General features: G+C 39.6%; 2 protein-coding genes and 1 long non-coding RNA gene across 5 annotated transcripts; 2 read left to right on the forward strand and 1 right to left on the reverse strand.

Moving 5' to 3' along the window:
• Nucleotides 1–31: 31 nt before the first annotated feature.
• Nucleotides 32–1,690, forward strand: LOC131256253 (uncharacterized). The gene is made up of 2 exons (XR_009176707.1): nucleotides 32–384; nucleotides 631–1,690. It is a non-coding gene; the product is annotated as an uncharacterized LOC131256253 (long non-coding RNA).
• A 6,799-nt stretch (nucleotides 1,691–8,489) lies between these two features.
• On the forward strand, nucleotides 8,490–10,847 carry LOC131254966 (mitogen-activated protein kinase kinase kinase 20-like). The gene is made up of 4 exons (XM_058255666.1): nucleotides 8,490–9,233; nucleotides 10,338–10,404; nucleotides 10,498–10,580; nucleotides 10,689–10,847. The coding sequence occupies exons 1-4, from the start codon at nucleotides 8,490–8,492 to the stop codon at nucleotides 10,845–10,847; spliced, it is 1,053 nt and encodes a 350-aa protein (XP_058111649.1).
• A 1,576-nt stretch (nucleotides 10,848–12,423) lies between these two features.
• On the reverse strand, nucleotides 12,424–17,429 carry LOC131255052 (protein-lysine N-methyltransferase EFM3). 3 transcript variants are annotated; one of them, XM_058255749.1, is made up of 7 exons: nucleotides 17,322–17,429; nucleotides 17,065–17,217; nucleotides 16,744–16,880; nucleotides 14,235–14,377; nucleotides 13,359–13,430; nucleotides 12,939–13,046; nucleotides 12,424–12,859 (listed from the first exon to the last, which is right to left on the reverse strand). In XM_058255749.1, exons 2-7 carry the CDS (start codon nucleotides 17,209–17,211, stop codon nucleotides 12,687–12,689), a joined length of 780 nt encoding a protein of 259 aa, XP_058111732.1. In that variant the 5' UTR covers nucleotides 17,212–17,217; nucleotides 17,322–17,429; the 3' UTR covers nucleotides 12,424–12,686. The 3 variants fall into 3 exon arrangements, with proteins under 3 accessions (XP_058111732.1, XP_058111731.1, XP_058111733.1); XM_058255748.1 differs by lacking the exon at nucleotides 17,322–17,429 and having other exon boundaries at nucleotides 17,065–17,290; XM_058255750.1 differs by lacking the exons at nucleotides 12,939–13,046; nucleotides 17,322–17,429 and having other exon boundaries at nucleotides 17,065–17,294.
• Between the last annotated feature and the right edge of the window lie 3,641 nt (nucleotides 17,430–21,070).

A 21,070-nucleotide genomic window follows, 5' to 3' on the forward strand; every position in this document is an offset into this window, starting at 1 on the left:
TGTCGCTTCTCCATCCGATGTTGGGTAAGGAGATTCACGCTTCTGTGTTTGGTCATGGCTTCAATTCTGATCTATTTGTCGCTAATGCACTGGTTACATTTTGTGCCAGGTCTAGTGATTTGGACTTGGATAGAAAGGCACTTGACGAAATGCATGATAGAAATGTTATATCATAGAATGCCTAACAGCTTGAAAATCAGGCCGGTGTTATTATTCCTATTCCCCACCTTGTTTATTTTGTTTTCTGTTCGTTTAGCACAAAAACATGAGATTGTACAACATTTGCAAGCGAAGAAACATATATGTGGAATGACTGGTGATGGAGTGAATGATGCTTTGTAGTAACTGATCATGCAATCTTTCAAGAGTATGAAAATTTACACAGTAAGATGACATACATTTGTTCACTTTCCTTCATGTGTCAACAGTTCAATTACTTCTCTTCTTGTATTCTTGTGCATAATTTGTTCTTGATAGTCAATTAGTTATCTTCATCTGTCAACTATTAATTCAAGTTAAAAATGAAAAATACTATATGTTTGATTGATCTTTTGTCTTGGTTATTCTCTTTTGGCAACCTTCATATGGAAAGTTTGATAATTCAGTTTGAACTGTTCTCTTGCAATGCAGGGATGAGTAACAATACAGTTAACTCGTAAACCAGGATACTCGATAGGGTTCTTATCTACCAGATTTGTTTCTGGTTTCCCATCTGATGTCTATCTAGCTACAACCAATAATATTGGGAAAATTTATTTGATTGCAGATGAAACAATGAGTATCTACAGATGCAAGTTTTCTAAATGGATTTATTTTTCTATAATAGATCATGAACTTCTGCTTTGTTAGCTGTAGACTGTAGTAAGGGTACTAGATGGTAATTTTTGTTGTGGTGTTAACTTTATTCTGCGGGATCCCTCATCTTGGACCGGGTGGGCTTGGGTTGCATTAGAGTAGATAGTCTAGTTTAGTTTTTCTTTTGGGGCAATGTTGGGGACACATGATAGGCAGGCTCGGACAATTTTTTGAGCTGAGGGCCTGTCTGAATGTAATTCTGTTGTATAGCTCTTGTTGGGGATTTCTATGCCTTTATTGGTAAATCATATGCTGTTATATCTTTATGCATAATGAATTATGTAAATTATTACTCTTGATCAGAGCAAAATGTTTTAGAAGTCTTTTCCCTTGATCAAGAAAAAGATAATAATGAATTTCAAAACATGGGTGATGACAGCCATGTTTTGGACTTGCATTGCATAATCTGGAGTTCGAATATGTGTTGCTATGATATTATTGCATTGGTTGCCTGGTTATCATGGTTTCAGAATGTTGTATTTGGTGTACCTACCATTTTTGTCATTCCTATTAAAGCTTTCATTCTCAGTTTGTGAAATGCTAGATATGTTCTAAGCATACATGTTACTATCACCATGCCAGGTTGCTGCTGAAAATGTACTAGTACTGAATTCAGTGAGATCTACTTTTTTATTTCTTTTCCTTGTGTGCAGGATTTTAATCAATTGTGCCTAAATTTAGGCCTACAAACTAGCACTTCAGCCTTTTGACGCTACTCGTGCTAGGAGTACCATATAGAGGATTTTATTATTATTATTATTTAAGACCATTTTCAATTTATTGTAATAAATATTATATATATTTTTTATTGTGAAGTAATATAGATTTTTTTTAATATTTAGTTTAAATTGTATTGCAACATCTTTTATGTTTTAAATATTTTTTTTAAAAAATACAGGTTTCAATTGAATTATATATAATAAAAAAAAATTACTGGCCTGCATTGGGGCCACTAAAATCTATACAAGGACTTTTACCAGCGCTTGTATAGATCTTTGTCAGCACTTTTCCGTGCTTAAAAGTGTCAAGGGATACCGGCGATTGGACAGACTTCTGCCGGTGTTTTTTTACTTTTACCGACGCTTCTGTCAGAAATACCAGCGTCCAGCAAAAGCGTCGGTGAAACCAGAGAAAGACCTCACAATTACCGGCGCTCGGACAAGTGCCGGTAGAACTGGCTTAGCACTGGCAAAACATTTGCCGACATACCCTTCTACTGGTGCTTGTCTAGCGCCGGTAAAGATTTACCGGCTTTTTTAGGAGCTTTTAGCGGTGGTTTTGGCCCCCGGCAAAGATGCATTGTCTTGCAGTGTTGATACATAGTTCCCTCCAAAACAGTTCACCACTTGCACTAGATTGGCAAATTTCCCATGAATGGTTCCCTACAGACAATTTGCCATTTTTACCAGATTGAGCAAATCGAATTAGTAGATTACCCATGCTAAAAACTCCAAGGTTCGTCGTGTCTGGTTACCCATGCTTACATGGCTTCATTTCATAAGAAGGGTCAAAAGTTGGACTTAAGATGACTTGAACTCAAGACATGTAATGAGATCTAGTGCAGTTTGAGAAAATCAGATTCGGAAAATAATGAATTGAGTATGAAAACATAGAAAACTAATATCACAAATTGAATAGGGTAATGGTGAAGTGAATTCAGTGAATTGGATTCATTAAACAGCTCATGGACCTAAAACTAAATACTGAACATGAACTGAATTGAACTGAACAATGAATATGAAATTTGTGTGACATCTACACCATCTATCATCATGGGGGGCCCAACATAGAGATGAGTTGGCCCAAAAGTCATGTCATTCTACTCATCTGAAGAAACACTAATAGTCTTTGTTGTTACCTTTTTATGTTGAAACGGTCCTTCATTAACCATGGAGATGAGTTTCAACAAATTGGGTGAATCTGAATTTCATAGAACCTTTAACTTTCTGGCTTAATCTATTGATTGTTCATCTTACACATGAAGAAATGAAAATTGGAATGGTCTTATCTCCTGAATATTCAAATAATCAAAGTCAGAAAGAAAGAAAAGAATATGTAAGAAAAATATAAACAGCGAGAAAAATTGCAATGGTCCATATTCAACGTCCAATGTAACTGACGGATTTTTGGGCTAGGCCATCTACATGGAGAGAATATACTGCTTCATGTTCCCATACATGTGCGAGGCTGGTACATATGGCTCCATCTAGAAGTGCTTGTAGAGAGTTACATGTGGGGCTTAGAAGCTCAGCCAAATATTCTATTTTAACCAATGATGTGATGTGTCTGGTGCACATCGTAGGTGTTGTTTGACCAAGATTGGTTGTATCACAACATGGACTGTAACCTGAACTATCCACCCAATGATCCCTGCCATGGATGGCTCAGGAATTGCAAACATCGTACTAATTGTATGACGCACATGCTTGATTGGTGGCTTACATTGTTGCAAAAATAAATGAAAGCACGTGATTTTTACTTGGATTTTCTATGCTTTGGTAGCCCACAATTCTTCTATTGTGATTTCCTCTAAATATTTTTATGTCGGGAGAGCTTACTGCATTCTCCCTGTAAACATTAGGATAATAGGTTGGAAGTCATTTTTGGACATAACAGGTATCTCTGCTATAAGGACTAATTTGATCCTTACTGAAAAAGAAATGCACACTTGCTCAGCTTAGTTGATTTCTAGTTCGTATGAGTGGGTCTTGTTATTCAGTGATCTATACCATTGGTCTATTGTTCCCCAAGTGCATGGTAGAACCATGTCCCCAAAATCTCCTAGATTTAAAGTCCTGGGCACCAATCTTGGGCCTTTTTCAGTTGAATCTGGACCACCACTGTGTCCGTTCTTGAATGTATGTCCGTGACAATTTTTTAAGTGCTATATTGTATAAAACACACCTTTGTTTGTCAAATTTCGTTTAGACAAAACAACTTATGAAGTGGCCGGTCTAATGTGGATGAAGATGGAAAGTTCAAGACTCTACTTCAAGTCAAATAGTGGATCAAGATGGAAAGTTCAAGACTCTACTTCAAGTCAAGTAGTGGATCAAGATAGAAAGTTCAAGACTCTACTTCAAGTTAAGTAGTGGATCAAGATGAAAAGTTCAAGACTCTATTGAAGTTCAAGTCAAATGTGGATCAAGATAGAAAGTTCAAGACTCTACTTCAAGTCAAGTAGTGGATCAAGATGAAAAGCTCAAGACTCTATTGAAGTTCAAGTCAAATGTGGATCAAGATAGAAAGTTCAAGTTCTACTAAGTTCAAGATAATTGAATTCAAGTTCTACTAAAGTTCTAGTAGAAGATAAGCTTCATCTTCAACTACAAGCTCTATTGAAGAATTGAGTAGAAGAACAAGTTCCATGAAGATTCAAGCATCCAATCTACTTCAAAGTTCAGTCTTTTTAGGTATAACAAACCCTAGAAAGACCTTAGGCTTAGGTTCTTTCAAAATATAACTAAAATGGGTTTCTATACTTATGTTAGGCTAAGGTTCGACTAGTCTAAGCTGTGGCCCGACTAATCTAAGGAATTTTCGATCAGTCTTAGTTTAAATTGAAGAAAAATGGATTTTTCCGCTACTTCTTCGATCAGTCGAAGAGGGGCCTTCGACCAGTCGAGGGTTGCTCGACTCGAAGTCTAGCAACTGAATCAGTTTGGATTTTTGGCACCCTCGACCAGCCGAAGACCATGCTCGACCAGTCAAACAGGGCCCTCGACCAGTCGAAGTTCTATTTTATCTTATCGCGCTCAAATTTGAAAATTTATTGAAACGGAATCCGATTCTTAGACAAGTCGAAGACTGTATTAGACGACTCGAAGCAACAACTTTTCTGCTTATAAATAGAGGCTTTCTCTCAATCCGAAAAAATAATTCACGTATATCAAATCTATCATCAAGAGAGATAGAAGCCCCTATTATACTAAAGTTATTGCACGGTATTTATAAATTTTTAATAACTTATTTGTTTTAATTCCTTGATCTCTTATTCTTTGAATTTTATTTTATAAAGAGAGTAAATACTCTTCTTTGAGATCTTAAGGAATTCAAACAAGTAGCCTTTTGTTTGAATCTATTTAAAACAATCTAGAACCTTGAACCATTATCTATGTGACTGAACATTGAACAATCTACTATAAGAGAAGCGGTTTTACGACCACATCGACTGATACATCTTCAAAGGAGAAGATAAGTATATATTTCTTTTATATTTTGGTTTTGTTGAGATAGCCAGAAAATCTTATTTGTTGATTTTTTTTGAGATAGCCAGAAAATTCTCAGAGGGGGTTTTTTTTTTTTGTGATAACCGTTTAAAATCACAACTGTATCGATTTTAAGGTGACCCTGAGAAAACCTTATTTATAATGAAAGTCAATATCACGTGGATAGTGATTACTGAGAGTGTAGTAGGTGTGGCTGTTTGAGAACAGTTGTTGTACACAACAAACCGCTATAACTCTTGGTGTTGTGGTGAATGTTTACTTTTTGCATTTGTGAAAAATGTTTGTAATTTCATTTATGCAAAAGTGGTGAATGTTTGTAATGGATAACTTTATTTTCTCTTGCTTGGTTTGAGATCTTGATTCTTACAAACGTTCGTGAAATAAGGTTGTCCTACCTAAACTTGGCTTGAGTGTAAGTTGTCCTATGAATTAGTTTGAATCAAATTTTCAATACTAGCATGATTGAGATTTCTGATTTATTTATTATTTCAGCGCTTTAATTTTTATTTGGCATAGTCTTATTCCCGCCCCCCCCCCCCCCCCCAGGACTTCTTAAGCTCACCTTTTCAAATTTAAATGAGTTTTTACCACTAGTTACCTTTGTTCTTATGATTAGCAAATATTTCTACATTCATTCTTGGACTTGTTAGAAAGTGGGTAGTTCACAATGACCATGAGGTGGTTGTTTTGTACAATGCTTGTCCTTAGTCTTCTGTGAACCACTTGTTGGACTTCTTTAAGCCTTTAATGTGTCTGGTATTCATGGGTTCAATGAAAACTTTCTAAGGAGCTTCAGTCCCCGGTTTGGCACATAGTTAAAAAAAACTACAAAACTTGACTCAAACTCAATGTCCAACTGGTTCGGGTCGACTCAAGGACTCCAACAAGTCTTTACTTGGCTTGAATCGATATTTGATAATTGAAATTAGTAATATTTAAAATGGGAATTAATTTTTAAAATAGTTACTTATAGATGCATAAAATTGCTTAACAAAAAAATGCGAAGCTTGTCAGCCACTAGCTACATATGCTTTCCTCTCTCCTGGAGGGAGCAGTTTAGAACGCATCCCATTGTTCTCATGTCCAGGTGAGTCAAGTTCCTTGGTTTAAAAACACTGTTGTTGACATGATCTCTTCTTCAAAAGATGTAATGCCTCTTGATAGTTAATACTTTGGGCAGATCTCAGAGTTGCTAAGGCAACTCCTGCACTTGGCTTTGTTAATGCTGTAAGATAAAATGACTACTTGATCAATCATTCTCTGGTACGATATACACCTTGTCATATACACATAATTAAAGGGAAGCCTTTATTAGTACTTTTCTACGCATGCATACACACGACGCACGCACTTTGCCTCCTTAGATTACTTCTAATTGGATTTGTGAAGTAGTTAGATTACCAAATGCTCCAGTTAGATGCATGGAATCATGATTCTCTGATAGGGAATGTTATTGCCTGTGAAACTAATAGCCTTCTTAGACTACTTATGCATGTTATTCTTGAAAATGAAAGCCAGATAAACATTTTGAATCCCAACATATTTTCATAGACAAGGCTTACTAGGATAAAAGAAGCATAACTGATCTGGTTTCTAATGCATGACAATTAACCACTTGCTCTAAAAGCTCGAACTAATATAGCATGGTGAATCAATCCCTTTATCTCATAGCTCAGGCTCCACATTCCATGGGCTAAGACCTCGGTGGAACCCTCCTTGTGAGCCCCACTTCATATGGGTTCCGCTTCACACAGGCCACCCACCCTGAGTATGCCCCTACATCTCACTGCCCATCCCACTCATACCCAGTATAAAAATGCCCATGCATTAGTTTTCCTTTTGCCTTTTCCTCTCTTTTATATATGGTCACTCAAAAGAATGTTTGTCTGGTTAGAATTTGGTACCGTATCTGAGAGTGTGGCCAGAGTCAACTTGTGAGATCAACTTGTTTGTAGTAAAAATGCTCGCCAATCGACTTGTTTTGAGATTATCGAGTCCCGACTTATTGGCCAGAACCGGCAAGAACTGGGGAAGGCAATAGGCTGAGGATGGGTTGGGCCATGTTTCATGAACACGGATTAGCTACTCACGACTTCAGTAGCTACTTGCTGCTATCGAAGTGATGTCACAGGTTTTGTGGGCCCCACCATGATGTGTATTGTATCCACACCATCCATCCATTTGGAGAGATCATTTTCAGGCATGAGCCAAAGAATGAAGCAGATCCGAAGCTCAAGTGGGCCCCACCACATAGAGCAGCCACTGTTTTTAACCACCTTACCCAGGGTAGCTGATTCCAACATACAGATTACGGGGAGGCAGAAACCCAGTTACCCTTTAGCTATTGACAACTACATTAGCTTTAGCTACAGGCATGGTCTGCGATGACAGCCTTTACATAATGGTAACAGTGGCATCCGTTTGTAAGCTGTAACGGCCATATGGGGAAATTATATGTTGGATGCTCGCTGTTTAGCTACTTGTTGTATCGATTTTCCACAGTATGGTTATCACTTATCACTGCCTCTTCTCCATTTCATCTGCCTCATTTTCGGTATTAAAACTTAAAACGATGTTTAAAAATGGATGGATGGTATGGATAAAACCCATACATAACGGTGGCTCATCAGTTTCCTGCCTGTGCCGAGCTCGGAACGTGCGGGCGTTGAACCGGACGCGGATTTCCTGCGGAAGCGTTTCGCAATAAGTTCCCACGCTGTAAACTTAGTGGGGCCACCGTGATGTTTTTAGGAAATCCACTCCGTCTATCCGTTTTTTGAGATCATTTTAGAAGTTGACACCAAAATCGAATAGGATCCAAGACTCAAGTGGGCCGCACAAAAGGAAAAGGTGGGTAGGGAAATTCCTAACGTTGAAACATCACATACCATCAATACCGTTCATAGCGTCATCCATACCGTTCATAGCGTCATTCCTACTGGGATCAACTGAGAACACAAATATTAAGCTGATTCAAAACTTCTGTGGCCCCACGAATATTTCAACTGTGTACGTTGAATCCTCTCGTTTGAGACCTATTTGAGTATCGGATCCGGTTCATTTTTTGTAATATGTCGTAAAATGAGCTCAAAAAACGGATGGACGGGGTGAATTTATCGCAAACATCACAGTGGTCCCACCTAGGTTTACAGCGCGGGAATTACTGCGGAAGGCTTCCGCAGGAAATCGGCGTCCCGTAGAACCGAAGCCGCGTGCGTGGGCCTTTTTAAGGAAACCTTCCGAACATAACGCTTTTTCAAAAGAATTTCCGAAGATTACAGAGAGAAGGGTAGTTATGGAACGGTGAGTCTAGCCTCTGTATTCACAAAACCCCGTTCTAAAACCCCTGTTCATGCAGCCGTTAAATCTTCCCTTTTTTCAAAATCCTCTTCCCTTCTAAAGGACATGAAGATTCTCTTTGAATTAAAAGGTTGCCCCCGAATCGTCCGCTACCTCGGTAATGACCTCACTATTGAAAATGAACTGATCATCTACAACCTATTCCTTGAGTACATCCCTGGCCGCACGCTAGCCGACGTAATCAAGGCCACACCTCATGGTTTGCCGGAATCCAACGTCCGAAGCTACACAAAGTCGATTCTCCTCGGCCTTAATTACATTCACGAGAGAGGATACGTGCATTGCGACATCAAGCCACAGAATCTTCTCGTCTGCTCTTCTTCAGAAATCAAGATTGCTGATTTTGGGTTGTCGAAGAAGGCCGGAGTGTCGGTGTATGGTGACAATCACGTCCGTGGCACGCCCCTTTATGTCTCTCCCGAATCTGTGGGCTGGAGTGAGTATGACCTACCTGTAGATATCTGGGCACTAGGGTGTGTGGTCGTCGAGATGGCGGTGAGGAAGACGGCATGGGAATGCCTGATTAATGTCAATACCAGCAATCTTCTATTTCAGATTGGATTCACTAAGAGGCTGCCGGAGATTCCCGAGTGCTTGTCCGAGGAGGGGAAGGATTTCCTGAGTCGGTGTTTTATTAAGGATCCCAAAAAGAGATGGACAGCTAAGATGTTACTAAATCATGCATTTATCGTGAATGATTTCGTAAGAAATCAGATGTTGTCTGCTCACACAAGTTTGATGCCCCCGACAGAGAAAGATCTGAAGAATTATTGTCCCCCATGTCTATGGGTACCTCATTTGCTTATACCGTCTAAGCCTAGTTAAAGATGAAGACGCATTCTTTGTAGTTTTTTCTCCCCTTTCTTTGTGTCTATATACGACCAACAATGGTTATATTGGGAAGGATGAATTCATTTTTATTTTCTTTTGTGTAGATATTTGATTAGTTGGTAATTAATTGTAATCACCTCTGTAATTACATAGCTACACTCAATGAAAATACAAGCAATTATTCAGTTTTCTAGTTGTTTCCATTCCAGAATAAACTAGCTATGATTCTCTATTTGGTCAATAGCAGGATTTCAATCTGCAATGTATAACAATTTCAGGCTTCAATTTGTACAAGTGGGTCCCATGGTTAAGTGGTGTAGAGAACATGATTCTGTTGGGCTCCTATCCTGGCCCCAACATTTTGGGCTTTTTTCTTCTGTCTGAGTAATGCTAACTGTTATCACAAAGTGCACAAGCTTAGCAGATCAATACTACAAACCAAGCTCGGTAAATTGGATTCATTAAGCACCTCAAGAATCCCAAACTGCAAACTGAACCTGAACTGAACCATGACCATTTAGATGACTTGACCCATGAGTCAGCTCATTCTACTCATTGGGAGAAACACCTCTCTAGTTTTTGTTATTTTGTTTTAATGTTGGAATGGTCTTTCTTTATTTATGAGCAATGAGTTTCAATTTATTGGGAGTATCTATATATTCATAAGAGCTTTAATGTTCGTGCTTCAACCGATAACTGATTGTTGGTTCATCATATGCATGGATAAAAGGTGCATGGGGTTGGTCTTAGTTCCTGAATATTCAAACAATCTCCTGTGAACTACTGTTGGACTTCTCTAAGCCTTTGATGCTTCTGGTATTCTTGGGTTCAATGAAAACTTTCTAAGGAGCTTCAGTGACCAGTTTGGCAAATAGTTCAAAAAACCACAAAATTTGACCCAGACTCAATGTCCAACTAGTTCGGGTCAACTCAAGGACTCCGACGAGTCTTTACTTGGCTTAACAGAAAAACGTGAAGCTTGTGGGAATTAATGTTTAAAATAGTTGCTTATAGATACATAAAATTGCTTAACAGAAAAATGTGAAGCTTGTGGACCACTAGCTACAGATGCTTTCCTCTCCACTGGAGGGAGCAGGTTCAGAACGCTTCCCATTGTTCTCATGTCCAGGTGAGTCAAGTTACTGAGTTTAAAAACACAGTTGTTGACATGATCTCTTCTTCAGCAGATGTAATGCTTCTTGATAGTTGATACTTTGGGCAGATCTCAGAGTTGCTGAGGCAACTCCTGCATGTGGCTCTGTTAATGCTGTAAGACAAATTGACTACTTGATCAATCATTCTCTGGTACGACATATGCCTTGTTGTAGAAATGCAATTAAAGGGAAGCCTTTGTTAGTACTTTGCTACGCACTTTGCCTCCTTAGATTACTTCTAATTGGATTTGTGAAGCAGTTAGATTACCAAGTGGTCCAGTTGGATGCATGGAATTATGATTCTCTGATAGGGAATGTTATTGCTTGTGAAACTGATTGCCTTCTTGGATTACATATGCATTTTATTCTGGAAAATGAAAGTCAGAGAAACATTTTGAATCCCAACATATTTTCATAGACAAGACTTACTAGTATAAAAGAAGACTGATTTGGTTTCCCTTTTGCTTTTTCCTCTCTTTTATATCTGGTCACTCAGAATATGTCTGTCTGGCCAGAATCCGGTATCATATCTGAGTGTGTGGCCAGATCCAACTTGTGAAATCAACTTGTTTGTAGTAAAAATGCTCGCCAATCCACTTGTTGTGAGATTAACAAGTCCCAACTTACTGCCCAGAACTGGGGAAGGTGATAGGCTGAGGATGGGTTGGGCCATGTTTCACGGACGCAGATTAGCTACTGACTGCTTCAGTAGTTATCTCGCTACTGAAGTGACGTCACCAAGTTTTGAGGCCCCACCATGATGTATGTGTTGTATTCACACCATCCACCATTTGGAGAGTTCATTTTCGGGCATGAGCCAAAGAATGAAGCAGATCCAAAGCTCAAGTGGGCCCCCACCATGGAAAACCCGTTGAAACCATCCTAGGGCCCACAATGATGTTTATTTGAGATCCAACCTGCTCATAAGTTCACCCAGACACTGGACGAAGGGAAAACATAAATATCAGCTTGATCCAAACTTCTTTGGCCCCCAAGAAGTTTAAAATGTTAGGCATTCAATGCCCACTGTTTTCTATGGTGGGGTCCACTTGAGCTTTAGATTTGCCTCATTCTTTGGTTCATGCCCTAAAATCATCTCTCCAAATGGACGGTGGAGCCCACAAAACTTGGTGACATCACTTGAGCAGCGAGATAGCTACTGAAGCCATCAGTAGCTAATCCACGTCGATGTTTCACAAAGTTCTTAGGGCCCGTTTGGCCGGTCGGATTGGAAGGGATTGGATGGTATCGGAAGGGTTTGGAAGTTAAATACCGGGATTGGCCGGGCGTGCCAAACAGAGTCGGTGATCAGATCCCAATCCCATGGATCTTAAGACAATCCACTGACAACACCATCATTACCTTTAAATCCCATCCAATCCACCCTAATCCATTCAAATTTTCTTGGGACATGTTTGGTTAGAGGGATTGGAAGGGATGGGGGGCGTGCCAAACAGACTGGATATAGCAATCCAGGGAAAGAGCAATCCCATGGATCTCAAGACAATCCACTGACAACACCATCATTACCTAGAAATCCATGCCATCCACCCTAGTACCATTCAATCCCTTCCAATCCACCAGGCCAAACGGGCCCTTAGTGAGAAACAATGACATGCAGTGGCTGTACATGAACTCTCAGATACCAGCGTTTCATTTCTGCCAACATGACAAAAAGTGCGCTTGAGTCGTACCATTGGCTATTCATTGATTTTGAAGTTGTGGAGCCAAACTGATTTTAATACCAAGAGATCATCATGGTGTGGCCCATCTGCACTGATGGGATATTCCACACATGTTACAAGCTAGACAAAAAGAAATGGATGCATCAGAAGTTTACATACAGCCTCTGTATGTGATCATTTATCATTTATTTAACTGGGGCCGAAGTTCAGGCCCAAACATGATATCTAACACACAAAAAACATGCACCCAGGCCCTGTCCAGCCTGTACATATAAAAATAGAAAATCCAGAACTATAGGACTGGCTCAGAAACCAAACAGGCCAGATGAACCTACCAACAGTCCTCACAGCCATTTCAAAATCAGTTCTTTGACAAATGCCATTTTGACATGAATTTTATATTCAGTAGCAGAGAGAGTAAATGCACTTTTACATTCCAAAACAATTTACCTAGAAAACGAGTTTAGATAGTTCTGAATTTCCAACCAATTTTCAAGAACCCATTGACTCCGAATATTGGTTTTGCTGGTGCTATTGTTGTAGATTTTGGAATATTGGTGTGGCTGGTTTTATTATTCCACATTACATGCCTTATCAGGGCGAATGCAGTATACACGAGACCCAAGATGCTCTACTGTGAGACCGGCATCCTCACAGCCAGTGAAGAACAGTGCCTCGTCCTCTTTGCCGATCCTTCGTCTCCAACTCATCAAGAATGTCGGGTGTTTCAATCCCACATCCCTTACTGCACCAAGAGACTAAAGATCAGCCAATGACTCAGATCAATTGCTACACTTATATTATTACATTGACTGATATGGTACCAGTTTCCTTATCAGCAGAATTTTCAACATCAAGTTTTGCATCCTTTGGCTTATATGCTTTAAGTAGGAAGGACAGAGTCTTTATCAAGTTGGGATACTGTTTCACATCTGCAAACGACAGGAAAGAGGACCACATTAAAAATATAAATGGATGAAACTCAACTAGGACACGATTGGAATCAGAGCCATGTAAATTCCAATAATGGATGGGGTACCAGATTGAGTTTTTTCAAGTTTAGGAAGCTTATGAAAAAAAAAAAGAGAGAGAGAACTTGTCAAGTACTAGACCACTTGATTGATTTTTCCAAGGATTTCAGAGAATAAAGTTTCGCCTCTCAAAAAAAAAAAAAAAAAAGTTATGCCTTTAACTACTCATTCATATTATTGAGCACTGACATAAGATATAGCAACAAACCTTACATAATAGGATATCATTGGCAATGACCAAGTCCCAATCTGGATCAGTTGTTGGAAAGGCGTCGCCCCATGAATCTTGGAAAAAAAAAGTCCATTCGTTATCATTGCATTAAAAAAATAAATAAATAAACCAAGTACCAAATTTTCTCCTCAATTGGTTGCCTGTGAGTTTATGCAACCACTCCAAAAGGCCACTGCATAGAGCAGCCTCTGTTTTTAGCCACCTTACCAAGGGTAGCTAATTCCAACATACAGATTATGGGCAGGTAGAAACCCAGTTATCCTTTAGCTATTGACAACCACATTAGCTTTAGCTACAGGCATGGTGTGCCATAACAGCCTTTACATAATGGTAATGGTGGCATCCGTTACATTTTATGGGGTTGTAAGTCGTAATGGCCATTACGGAGAAATTAACCCTTAACAACCATCTGGAGATGATGGATGCTCGCTGTTTAGCTACTTGTTGTATCGATTTTCCACGGTGTGGTTAGATACAATGCGCTGGCAGCCTCAGCTTGGCTGGATGGGAGTTGACGGTCGAGGGAGCAGGGAAGATGATGGTTATTACAGGGATTTTTCATCTCAAAAAAGAAAGGCCATAACGGCCATTCCGTATTGTAACAGTAAGAGCAGTGGCTGTTACGGCCACTGTTATCATTATGGAACACCTTGGCTATGGGTCCATTTTTAATGTGTTAGAAGTAGAACCTGTCCGCTATTTCCTTGATGGTGCCACCACAAACTTTGGAAGTGAGGTTCTAAAAGTCCAGTATAAAACCCATGCTAACCATAGACCAAACTAAACAGGTCTGAAATAGCGTCAAGTTATGATGAGTGGATGAACTAAAAAAGGTGCAGAGAAGTAAGAGTACATACGCCGGATGTGTGGTAACACAGGTAATTGATTGATCCTGCAGTTATGAGCTATGTTTTCTTCAACTTCCTTGTCATCAAAATCCGAAGTTGTGATGTCGACTCCAAACGATTTTCGTAGAAAAATGGCCAAAGCTCCAGTACCACTACAATTGATAGAAAGATAATTTCCTTCAATAAATGACTCATTGAGATAAAATGCATGATATGTTCAACATGAGTCATTGATTCCTGGGGACTTTACAAGCATAGCTATGAGCAAAATATGAACTTCCTTCAACTTCAGACCTGCTTTGATTGATCTGAACAGCTATGAAATCATTACCAATGACATAAATAATGCAACATCCCAGATCTCTATTGGAGGAATCTGAGCATTTACGGAAATAACACTAGTAACCAGCTAATGTGTACAGTGGTATTATGTACCATCTCATTAGCTTTCTCCCTAGATTATATTAGCCCCTATGGGTGTTTGGTATTGTTCATATAACTACCAAGTAAAGCAGGCAAAAGACAGATACTTACCCAACAAACACTAGCTTCTTTTTTCTTTTTTTTTTGGAAAGGTTATCTAACAAACATTCACTGCTAGTGTTGTTTAGATAAACGCTTAGAATTTGAGCTGCCGAAAGTTCTTTCATTTCAGATCCCTGTAGCAACCCACCAAGAACTGTCCACCTAGGTTCCACCATCACTCCAGGTTATTACTCTACCCTCTGAATCTTACTTTAGAACCCCCTCCAACCAGCTAATACTGCAACCATGATATTCCCAAGATCGCTTCGAGCTTGAGTAACTTAATTTTCTCTCTTGTTGTTTCATTTTCTAGATCTAATAGTTTATATAAATACAATCACCAAATAAATAAATTTCCATGTTCTCTTGAATCGTACACATTAAACTTTTTAGTATTATCTTGTATAGGGGAGGCATCACAGAGAATACAAATTTGAAGTGAATATTTCTAGTAATTAATTTTTCAATAATCATCATCGTCTAAGCCTCATTCTAACTAATTGGGGTTGTCTGCACAAATCTTGATCTTCCATTGAAGTATTAATATTTAAAAATAAAAATAAATAAATAAAGAAGAAAAAGAAGAAGAAAAGTTATAGTAGTTAACTTTATCTACCTCCTACATTTGACTAACACCACTTCTCACCCAGCTCCCGCTTCACAACTAATGTTTTGAAAGAACTTGTAATCGATGCGGATATTGTTATAGTGACCAAAACTCCACCCGGAAGAAATTTTCCAGTGGGAACATAGGTTTGATTGTCAAGTGGGAAGCCTCCCTCCCTCTCAATGACAAACTTACTAAGTAAAACAAGTGACCCTCTCATCACCCCCATAGGAGTGAGGAAATCAGCCTTCAGTACTAAGCAAAAAAAGTAACCCTCTCATCACCCCCACAGGAGTGAGAAAATCAGTCTTCAGAAATACAAAGAAAGGAACTAAATAAAGCTCGGGAGTACAAGGGCAGAGCTGTGTAAGTCCCCCACAACCGATCAAAACAACTGGAAGGCCAATCAATCACATCACTCATAGAAAGAAGAGGAAGAAACACTGCCCATCACTTAGGGCCTGTTCAACGCAGCTGGAGAATTGATTCTCAAGAAAAAAATCTCTTGAGAAATGCTTATGTGAAAAAGTGCATGTTTGGTAAGCATGTATAAAACATTTTCTTGCACAAAATTGCTTTTGCTATAAAAGAACATGTTTGGTAAACAAGCACAACTAGTTTGTTAATTAGACAAAACATGACCATTCTCCACTTCGTCTATTGTGGCCCACTAAAGTTACAGGTAAGCCTGATTTTTTGGCTCGCATCCTAACATGAGCTATTCCAGATGATGGATGGAGTCAATGGGTCGCCTCCAAGAAAAGGGGGCTAGGCGCTTCATGAAAATGCACAGATTTGAAAAGTGTTTTACTAAAATCACTTAATTTACATGGCTAACCAAACAAACTTAAAGCCAAAAAAAAAAAAGTAATTTTTCAAAATAAAAAATATAAAAAAGCACTGGTTTAGTACCACCATACACATTAGCCGGTGGTGGTCTTTTTTCTTTTTCTTTTTTTCTTTTTTTATTTTTTTTTACACACACCTGCACCATACACTCACACCCACACCACATGGGCACTCAATCCCATGATCTCAGTGTTGAAACAGAGTCTGTCTGCCACTTAGCCATGGGGCAGGACCCACCAAGATCTACATTTATTTACTATTACTCTCTCTCTCTCTCTCTCTCTCTCTCTCTCTCTCTCTCTCTCTCTCTCTCTCTCTGTGTGTGTATATGTACACACACACACACACACACACACACATATACACACACCACTATCTACATTTAACAAAGCTATAGCTATGCCGCTAGAAAAAGAATGAAAAAAAAAAAAAAATTGGTTATTTGAATGAATCTAAGGAAGAAGGAAGATGTAATTGTAAGTGTAACTGTGTAAGAGCAAGAAATGCATAAGAAAATGATGGCTGTCGGAAAGAGACCTGCCCAATTCAAGAATCTGGGGCCGAGCTTGTAACCAATGCTTGTTTTGGACTAACCATTCACCAAAAGAAAAGGTTCCAGGCCACAGTAAATTGGCATTCAGCTGATGGAAAGAGAATTCCCGAACAAGCAACTCCTGCACGTTACCAAACACAACAGAAAGGATTCTCAGTAGAATGGAAATATTCAAATCTTAAACGAGAAGGGATTTGTTTTCAAGGTATTATTGCATCGTCTTTTTTTTCCCCTGGATTGAAGGAATGAGTAAAGAAGGCATGAAGGAGGAGCATCAAAATCATCAGAATACATTCATTTGATACCATTCCAGGAAAAGCATGGGTTCTTTCGATGTAGTTCTGTTGGAGGGCATCGTCTTTTGTTTCAGGTTCGGAGCCATCTTCTCGATCTCTGTCGTCGCCATCGTCGTCGTTGAAAAGAGAAGACGGAGAGAAGAGTGCGGTATCCATTTCTCTCTGAAAAAAAAAAAAAAAACACTCGTTCAGACTTGGCTGTTGAAACGTGAAAGCTTGCGACTACGGACGTATGAGAAAAGAAATAAGAAGTAAAAATGGCATACCCCTTAGAATCGGATCAAACCCTTCTGCTTCGTCGCGGCGTGAGCGGGAGACGTGAGGGGGCTCAACCGACGGTGTGAAGGTGTTTGGATTAGGGCTTCGGCTCGGGTTAAGGGTCAACCCGACCTCAGGAGGACCCAACCGCAACCCAACTCAGCCCAACCTCAACCCAATGCAATTATACCTGATAATTAGGGCTGAAAGTTGGGTGGGTTCAACCGGACCGACCCGCTGATTTTGGGCTTGGGCTATATAAACACCAACCCAATAAAATTTGGGTCGGGCTCGAGTTGAAGTCTTGGGTTGCTCGACGCAACCTGAACCCACAGTGTATAAGTTACTAATAAATTATAATTTCTCTCTTCCAAATAGATTGTGTGCCACACAACACGACTTTTAAAGGAGTACTTGTACTATATTTTAGCTTGTTTATTTAGAAAAAAAAATTCTTTACAATAAATAACCACATATAATTAATAAAATCATATATAAAAAAGATAAGACGTGTATTGAAATGCAATATACTAATGTAATAATGAAAATATTAGCATGTATCTACCAAACAACCTATAAAAAAGATAAGACGTGTATTGAAATGCAATATACTAATGTAATAATGAAAATATTAGCATGTATCTACCAAACAACCTGACCGAGCCAACTTGGGTTGGGCTTGAGTTGACAATTTCCAACCCAAGGTTAGATTGGGTTGGATTGGGAGGTAAAGGAACCTTGGATTGGGCTAGAGTTGAGCACCAACCCAACCCAACCCGGCTCAACCCGCCCAACTTTCAGGCCCAGTGATTATTTCCAAGCTAACCCAACTAACCTGAATTTGCTTAACCGGAACCCAATCTGAATTCAAATTGGGTTGGTGTTATCCAACCCGATGACCTTTACAACCTGACCCAAACCTGGATGGGTCAATCGGGTTTGGATCGGGTCACAAGTGTTTGACATGTGCGCTGATTCACTGGGTTCGATGAAAGTAATGATATGCCCCACTTGTAAAAATGAACTGATTAGGTATGATTGTGAGTCTTTGATCCACGTTGTTGATATGTTAGTACAATTCGGCAGATGGCTTTATTGATGAGAAACAGCACATCAGTCATTTAGATGCATATATCAATCCAAGGTGGGACCCACCAGATCAGCAGTCTGGATCACAAATCGTACACCTCAGTTTGCAGCTCAGAAAAGAAAAGAAAAGAAACTCCAATTGAACGGGATTTGATAGGATGGAATTATTTACAAGTCGTCATTTCATTGTGTCGGGGTTTGCTGTGGGATGTGCTCTTAACAAGAGATGGGAGATGCCATGCTTAGATCCCACTAGTGACGTCAACATCCCATGAAACTTGTGCACGCACTTGAAATGCCGGGATCCCAATAGAGAGTATTTGGAATAGTTACACATGTTGGGAAGGAGTGGCATCTTCCAACGCATGACCTTACAAAGGCTACAGTGCTCACGGTTTGTCCTGACTATGCCAACGGGTTCTACTCCCGTCCATCTGGAGCTGCTAACGGGTAGTTTGCAAGCAGTAGACACCGTGATTCGTGGGTTTTATCCACACCTTCCGTTAATGAATGCGGTGCCATTGAACTTAACAGGCCCATAATAAAAGCTAGTCCAACATTCAATTGGACTACACCAGCGAATTGCATGCAGTACAAATGATGTATACGGTTCATATTGATGTGTTTATCTGTTATCCAATACAGCAAAAGGTTACAGGGACTTGGTTGAAGGGAAATAACAGATACCAGCTCTTTCCTTCATGCCTATATTGCCTAGTTGTGTGGTCCACCTGTTTGTTTGATTTTCTTCATTTTCCAGATTTAATTCTGGAAAAGGACGGAATAAAGGATGAATGGGTTTGCTAAAGGCCATTCATCAGGGTGGACCACCAACAGGGATAGCAGCTCTTCTACATTCAACTGACTCAACATATCTTCTTAATACAAAATCTTTCATCAGTATTCCATCTAGCATGAGTATTCCATCCTGTAACCTGATATAGCAACATGAAATCTAAATAGTAGAAGACGGAATAAGATAACATGAAAAATAGTTACAGACTGAAGTATTCCATCCAGCATGAACCTGTCCATCCACCAGTACCATCAAACAATTCAGTTTAATATGAATTATCAACTACTGCCAGTATAAAGTATCACTACAGCTTAGTGACGAGAACTGGCGCTTCATGACAATATAAAAAATAATAAAAAGAACCAGGATCATAAGTAACAATCGCAACCACTCTATCCTCAACTAACGTGGGGTTCTCCTTCGTCAGCATATCCCTAGAAACGATGGTTGGGTCATACGTTGGATCAACTTGATGAAGTCGGTGTCACAACCTCATTGCTTAATGGGGCTACATGTCCATGATAATTTGGCACTGCACCTGTGTTTCATGTGCTGGAGTGGTTGTATGAGTATGGTGTGATTCCCAGCAAGTAGTCACATCTTTCCATGTTTTTGAAGGATCGGTGTCGGCAGTCGTTGTAGCCATCCACTTCAAACTTTTGACTCCTCCCAAGAGCAGTATATGCCTGGACGGCAGCAAACTACTACGACATAAAACTTATTTTTACCCATCTCCGTTCACGTGTCGATATTACTAATATTATAAATTGATTGTGCTGAATAATGGAAAAGAGTTCCAAATCTGCGTAAGGTAGATATGAAAACAAGTAATATAACACACTAACAACGTAAACATATGAAAAAGATCATTAAAATAAGATATCAAATATAATAACAGTCCATCAATATGCTATTTCCCGATCCTAAAAGAAATAACAGTCCAACGTAACACAATATGTACAACGACTCGCAGTCTAGTATAGCCATTGTCATTGTTGGGAAAAAATCTACAAGTCCATATGTCGGCTTATGGAATGGACCAACTCTACTGAACCAGCCTGGGCCGGTAGAGATCCGAGCCTGATAAGGCCTCTACGTCCAAAAATAGAGCAATCTCCCGAGAGAGCGATACAATTGTAAGGACACACAAAGACCTTATGAGCTCACACAAGTGGTTGAAATGCCGACCTAATTTATAGGTCAGCTGAAAGATGGTTATGGGTCACCTATAAATCAACCACATGTCGATTATGGATCGACCTTAGATCGGTAACAGATCGGCCATAGCCCAGTCATAAATCGATCACAGATCGGCCATAGCCCGGTCATAGATCGGTCATAGATCAACAATATCCTCAACAAAGTCTAAAGGCCTTAGCGCCCAGATGAGGGACACACGAACCTTCCGGCTCGTCTGACGGTTAAAAATGGTGAATGTTGATCTGTCAACCAAGACGGTGTCATTCATTTCTTGGTCAGCGCCCGTATTGGAATCCAACCTAGAGCCGAGCTACCGATTTATTGAATCCTCATGGGCTTCAAAGATCTCTCCCCCTAGATCTTCGAAGATAAGATCAAATCCCAATAATCTCGGGATACTACAATCTCGGGAAGATCTTGGATCATAGCAGATCTCCAAGATATTAGGAAGGAATCCCCATTCTACGAGATCCTCCCTCTCCTATAAATATACAAGCATCTCCTACCATTAGAGGTACGTTCACACAAACCCTTATACTCAACTGATCTCCTTTCTGGAGATCATACCCCTCACTAAAGACCCCAAGCCTGACTTAGGCATCGGAGAGTCCCCTGACAAACCAGGGTCTCCTTTATCTCTCACCTTTGCCTGTGCAGGTCCAAGAAGGTGTA

The sequence above is a fragment of the Magnolia sinica genome, chromosome 9 (genome assembly GCF_029962835.1).
Source record: "Magnolia sinica isolate HGM2019 chromosome 9, MsV1, whole genome shotgun sequence".
NCBI lineage: Eukaryota > Viridiplantae > Streptophyta > Magnoliopsida > Magnoliales > Magnoliaceae > Magnolia > Magnolia sinica.

Excerpts from the sequence above, each read along its gene's own strand:
- LOC131254966 (XM_058255666.1), top strand. The coding sequence starts at position 8,490 with ATGAAGATTCTCTTTGAATTAAAAGGTTGCCCCCGAATCGTCCGCTAC. Across the intron at positions 9,234-10,337 it reads ATTGTCCCCCATGTCTATGG|CTACAGATGCTTTCCTCTCC; the intron begins GTACCTCATTTG and ends GTGGACCACTAG. Across the intron at positions 10,581-10,688 it reads ACTTGATCAATCATTCTCTG|TTAGATTACCAAGTGGTCCA; the intron begins GTACGACATATG and ends TTTGTGAAGCAG.
- LOC131255052 (XM_058255749.1), bottom strand. The coding sequence starts at position 17,211 with ATGGATACCGCACTCTTCTCTCCGTCTTCTCTTTTCAACGACGACGAT. Across the intron at positions 16,881-17,064 it reads CCCATGCTTTTCCTGGAATG|GAGTTGCTTGTTCGGGAATT; the intron begins GTATCAAATGAA and ends GGTAACGTGCAG. Across the intron at positions 14,378-16,743 it reads CAGATTCTTGAATTGGGCAG|TGGTACTGGAGCTTTGGCCA; the intron begins GTCTCTTTCCGA and ends TATCAATTGTAG.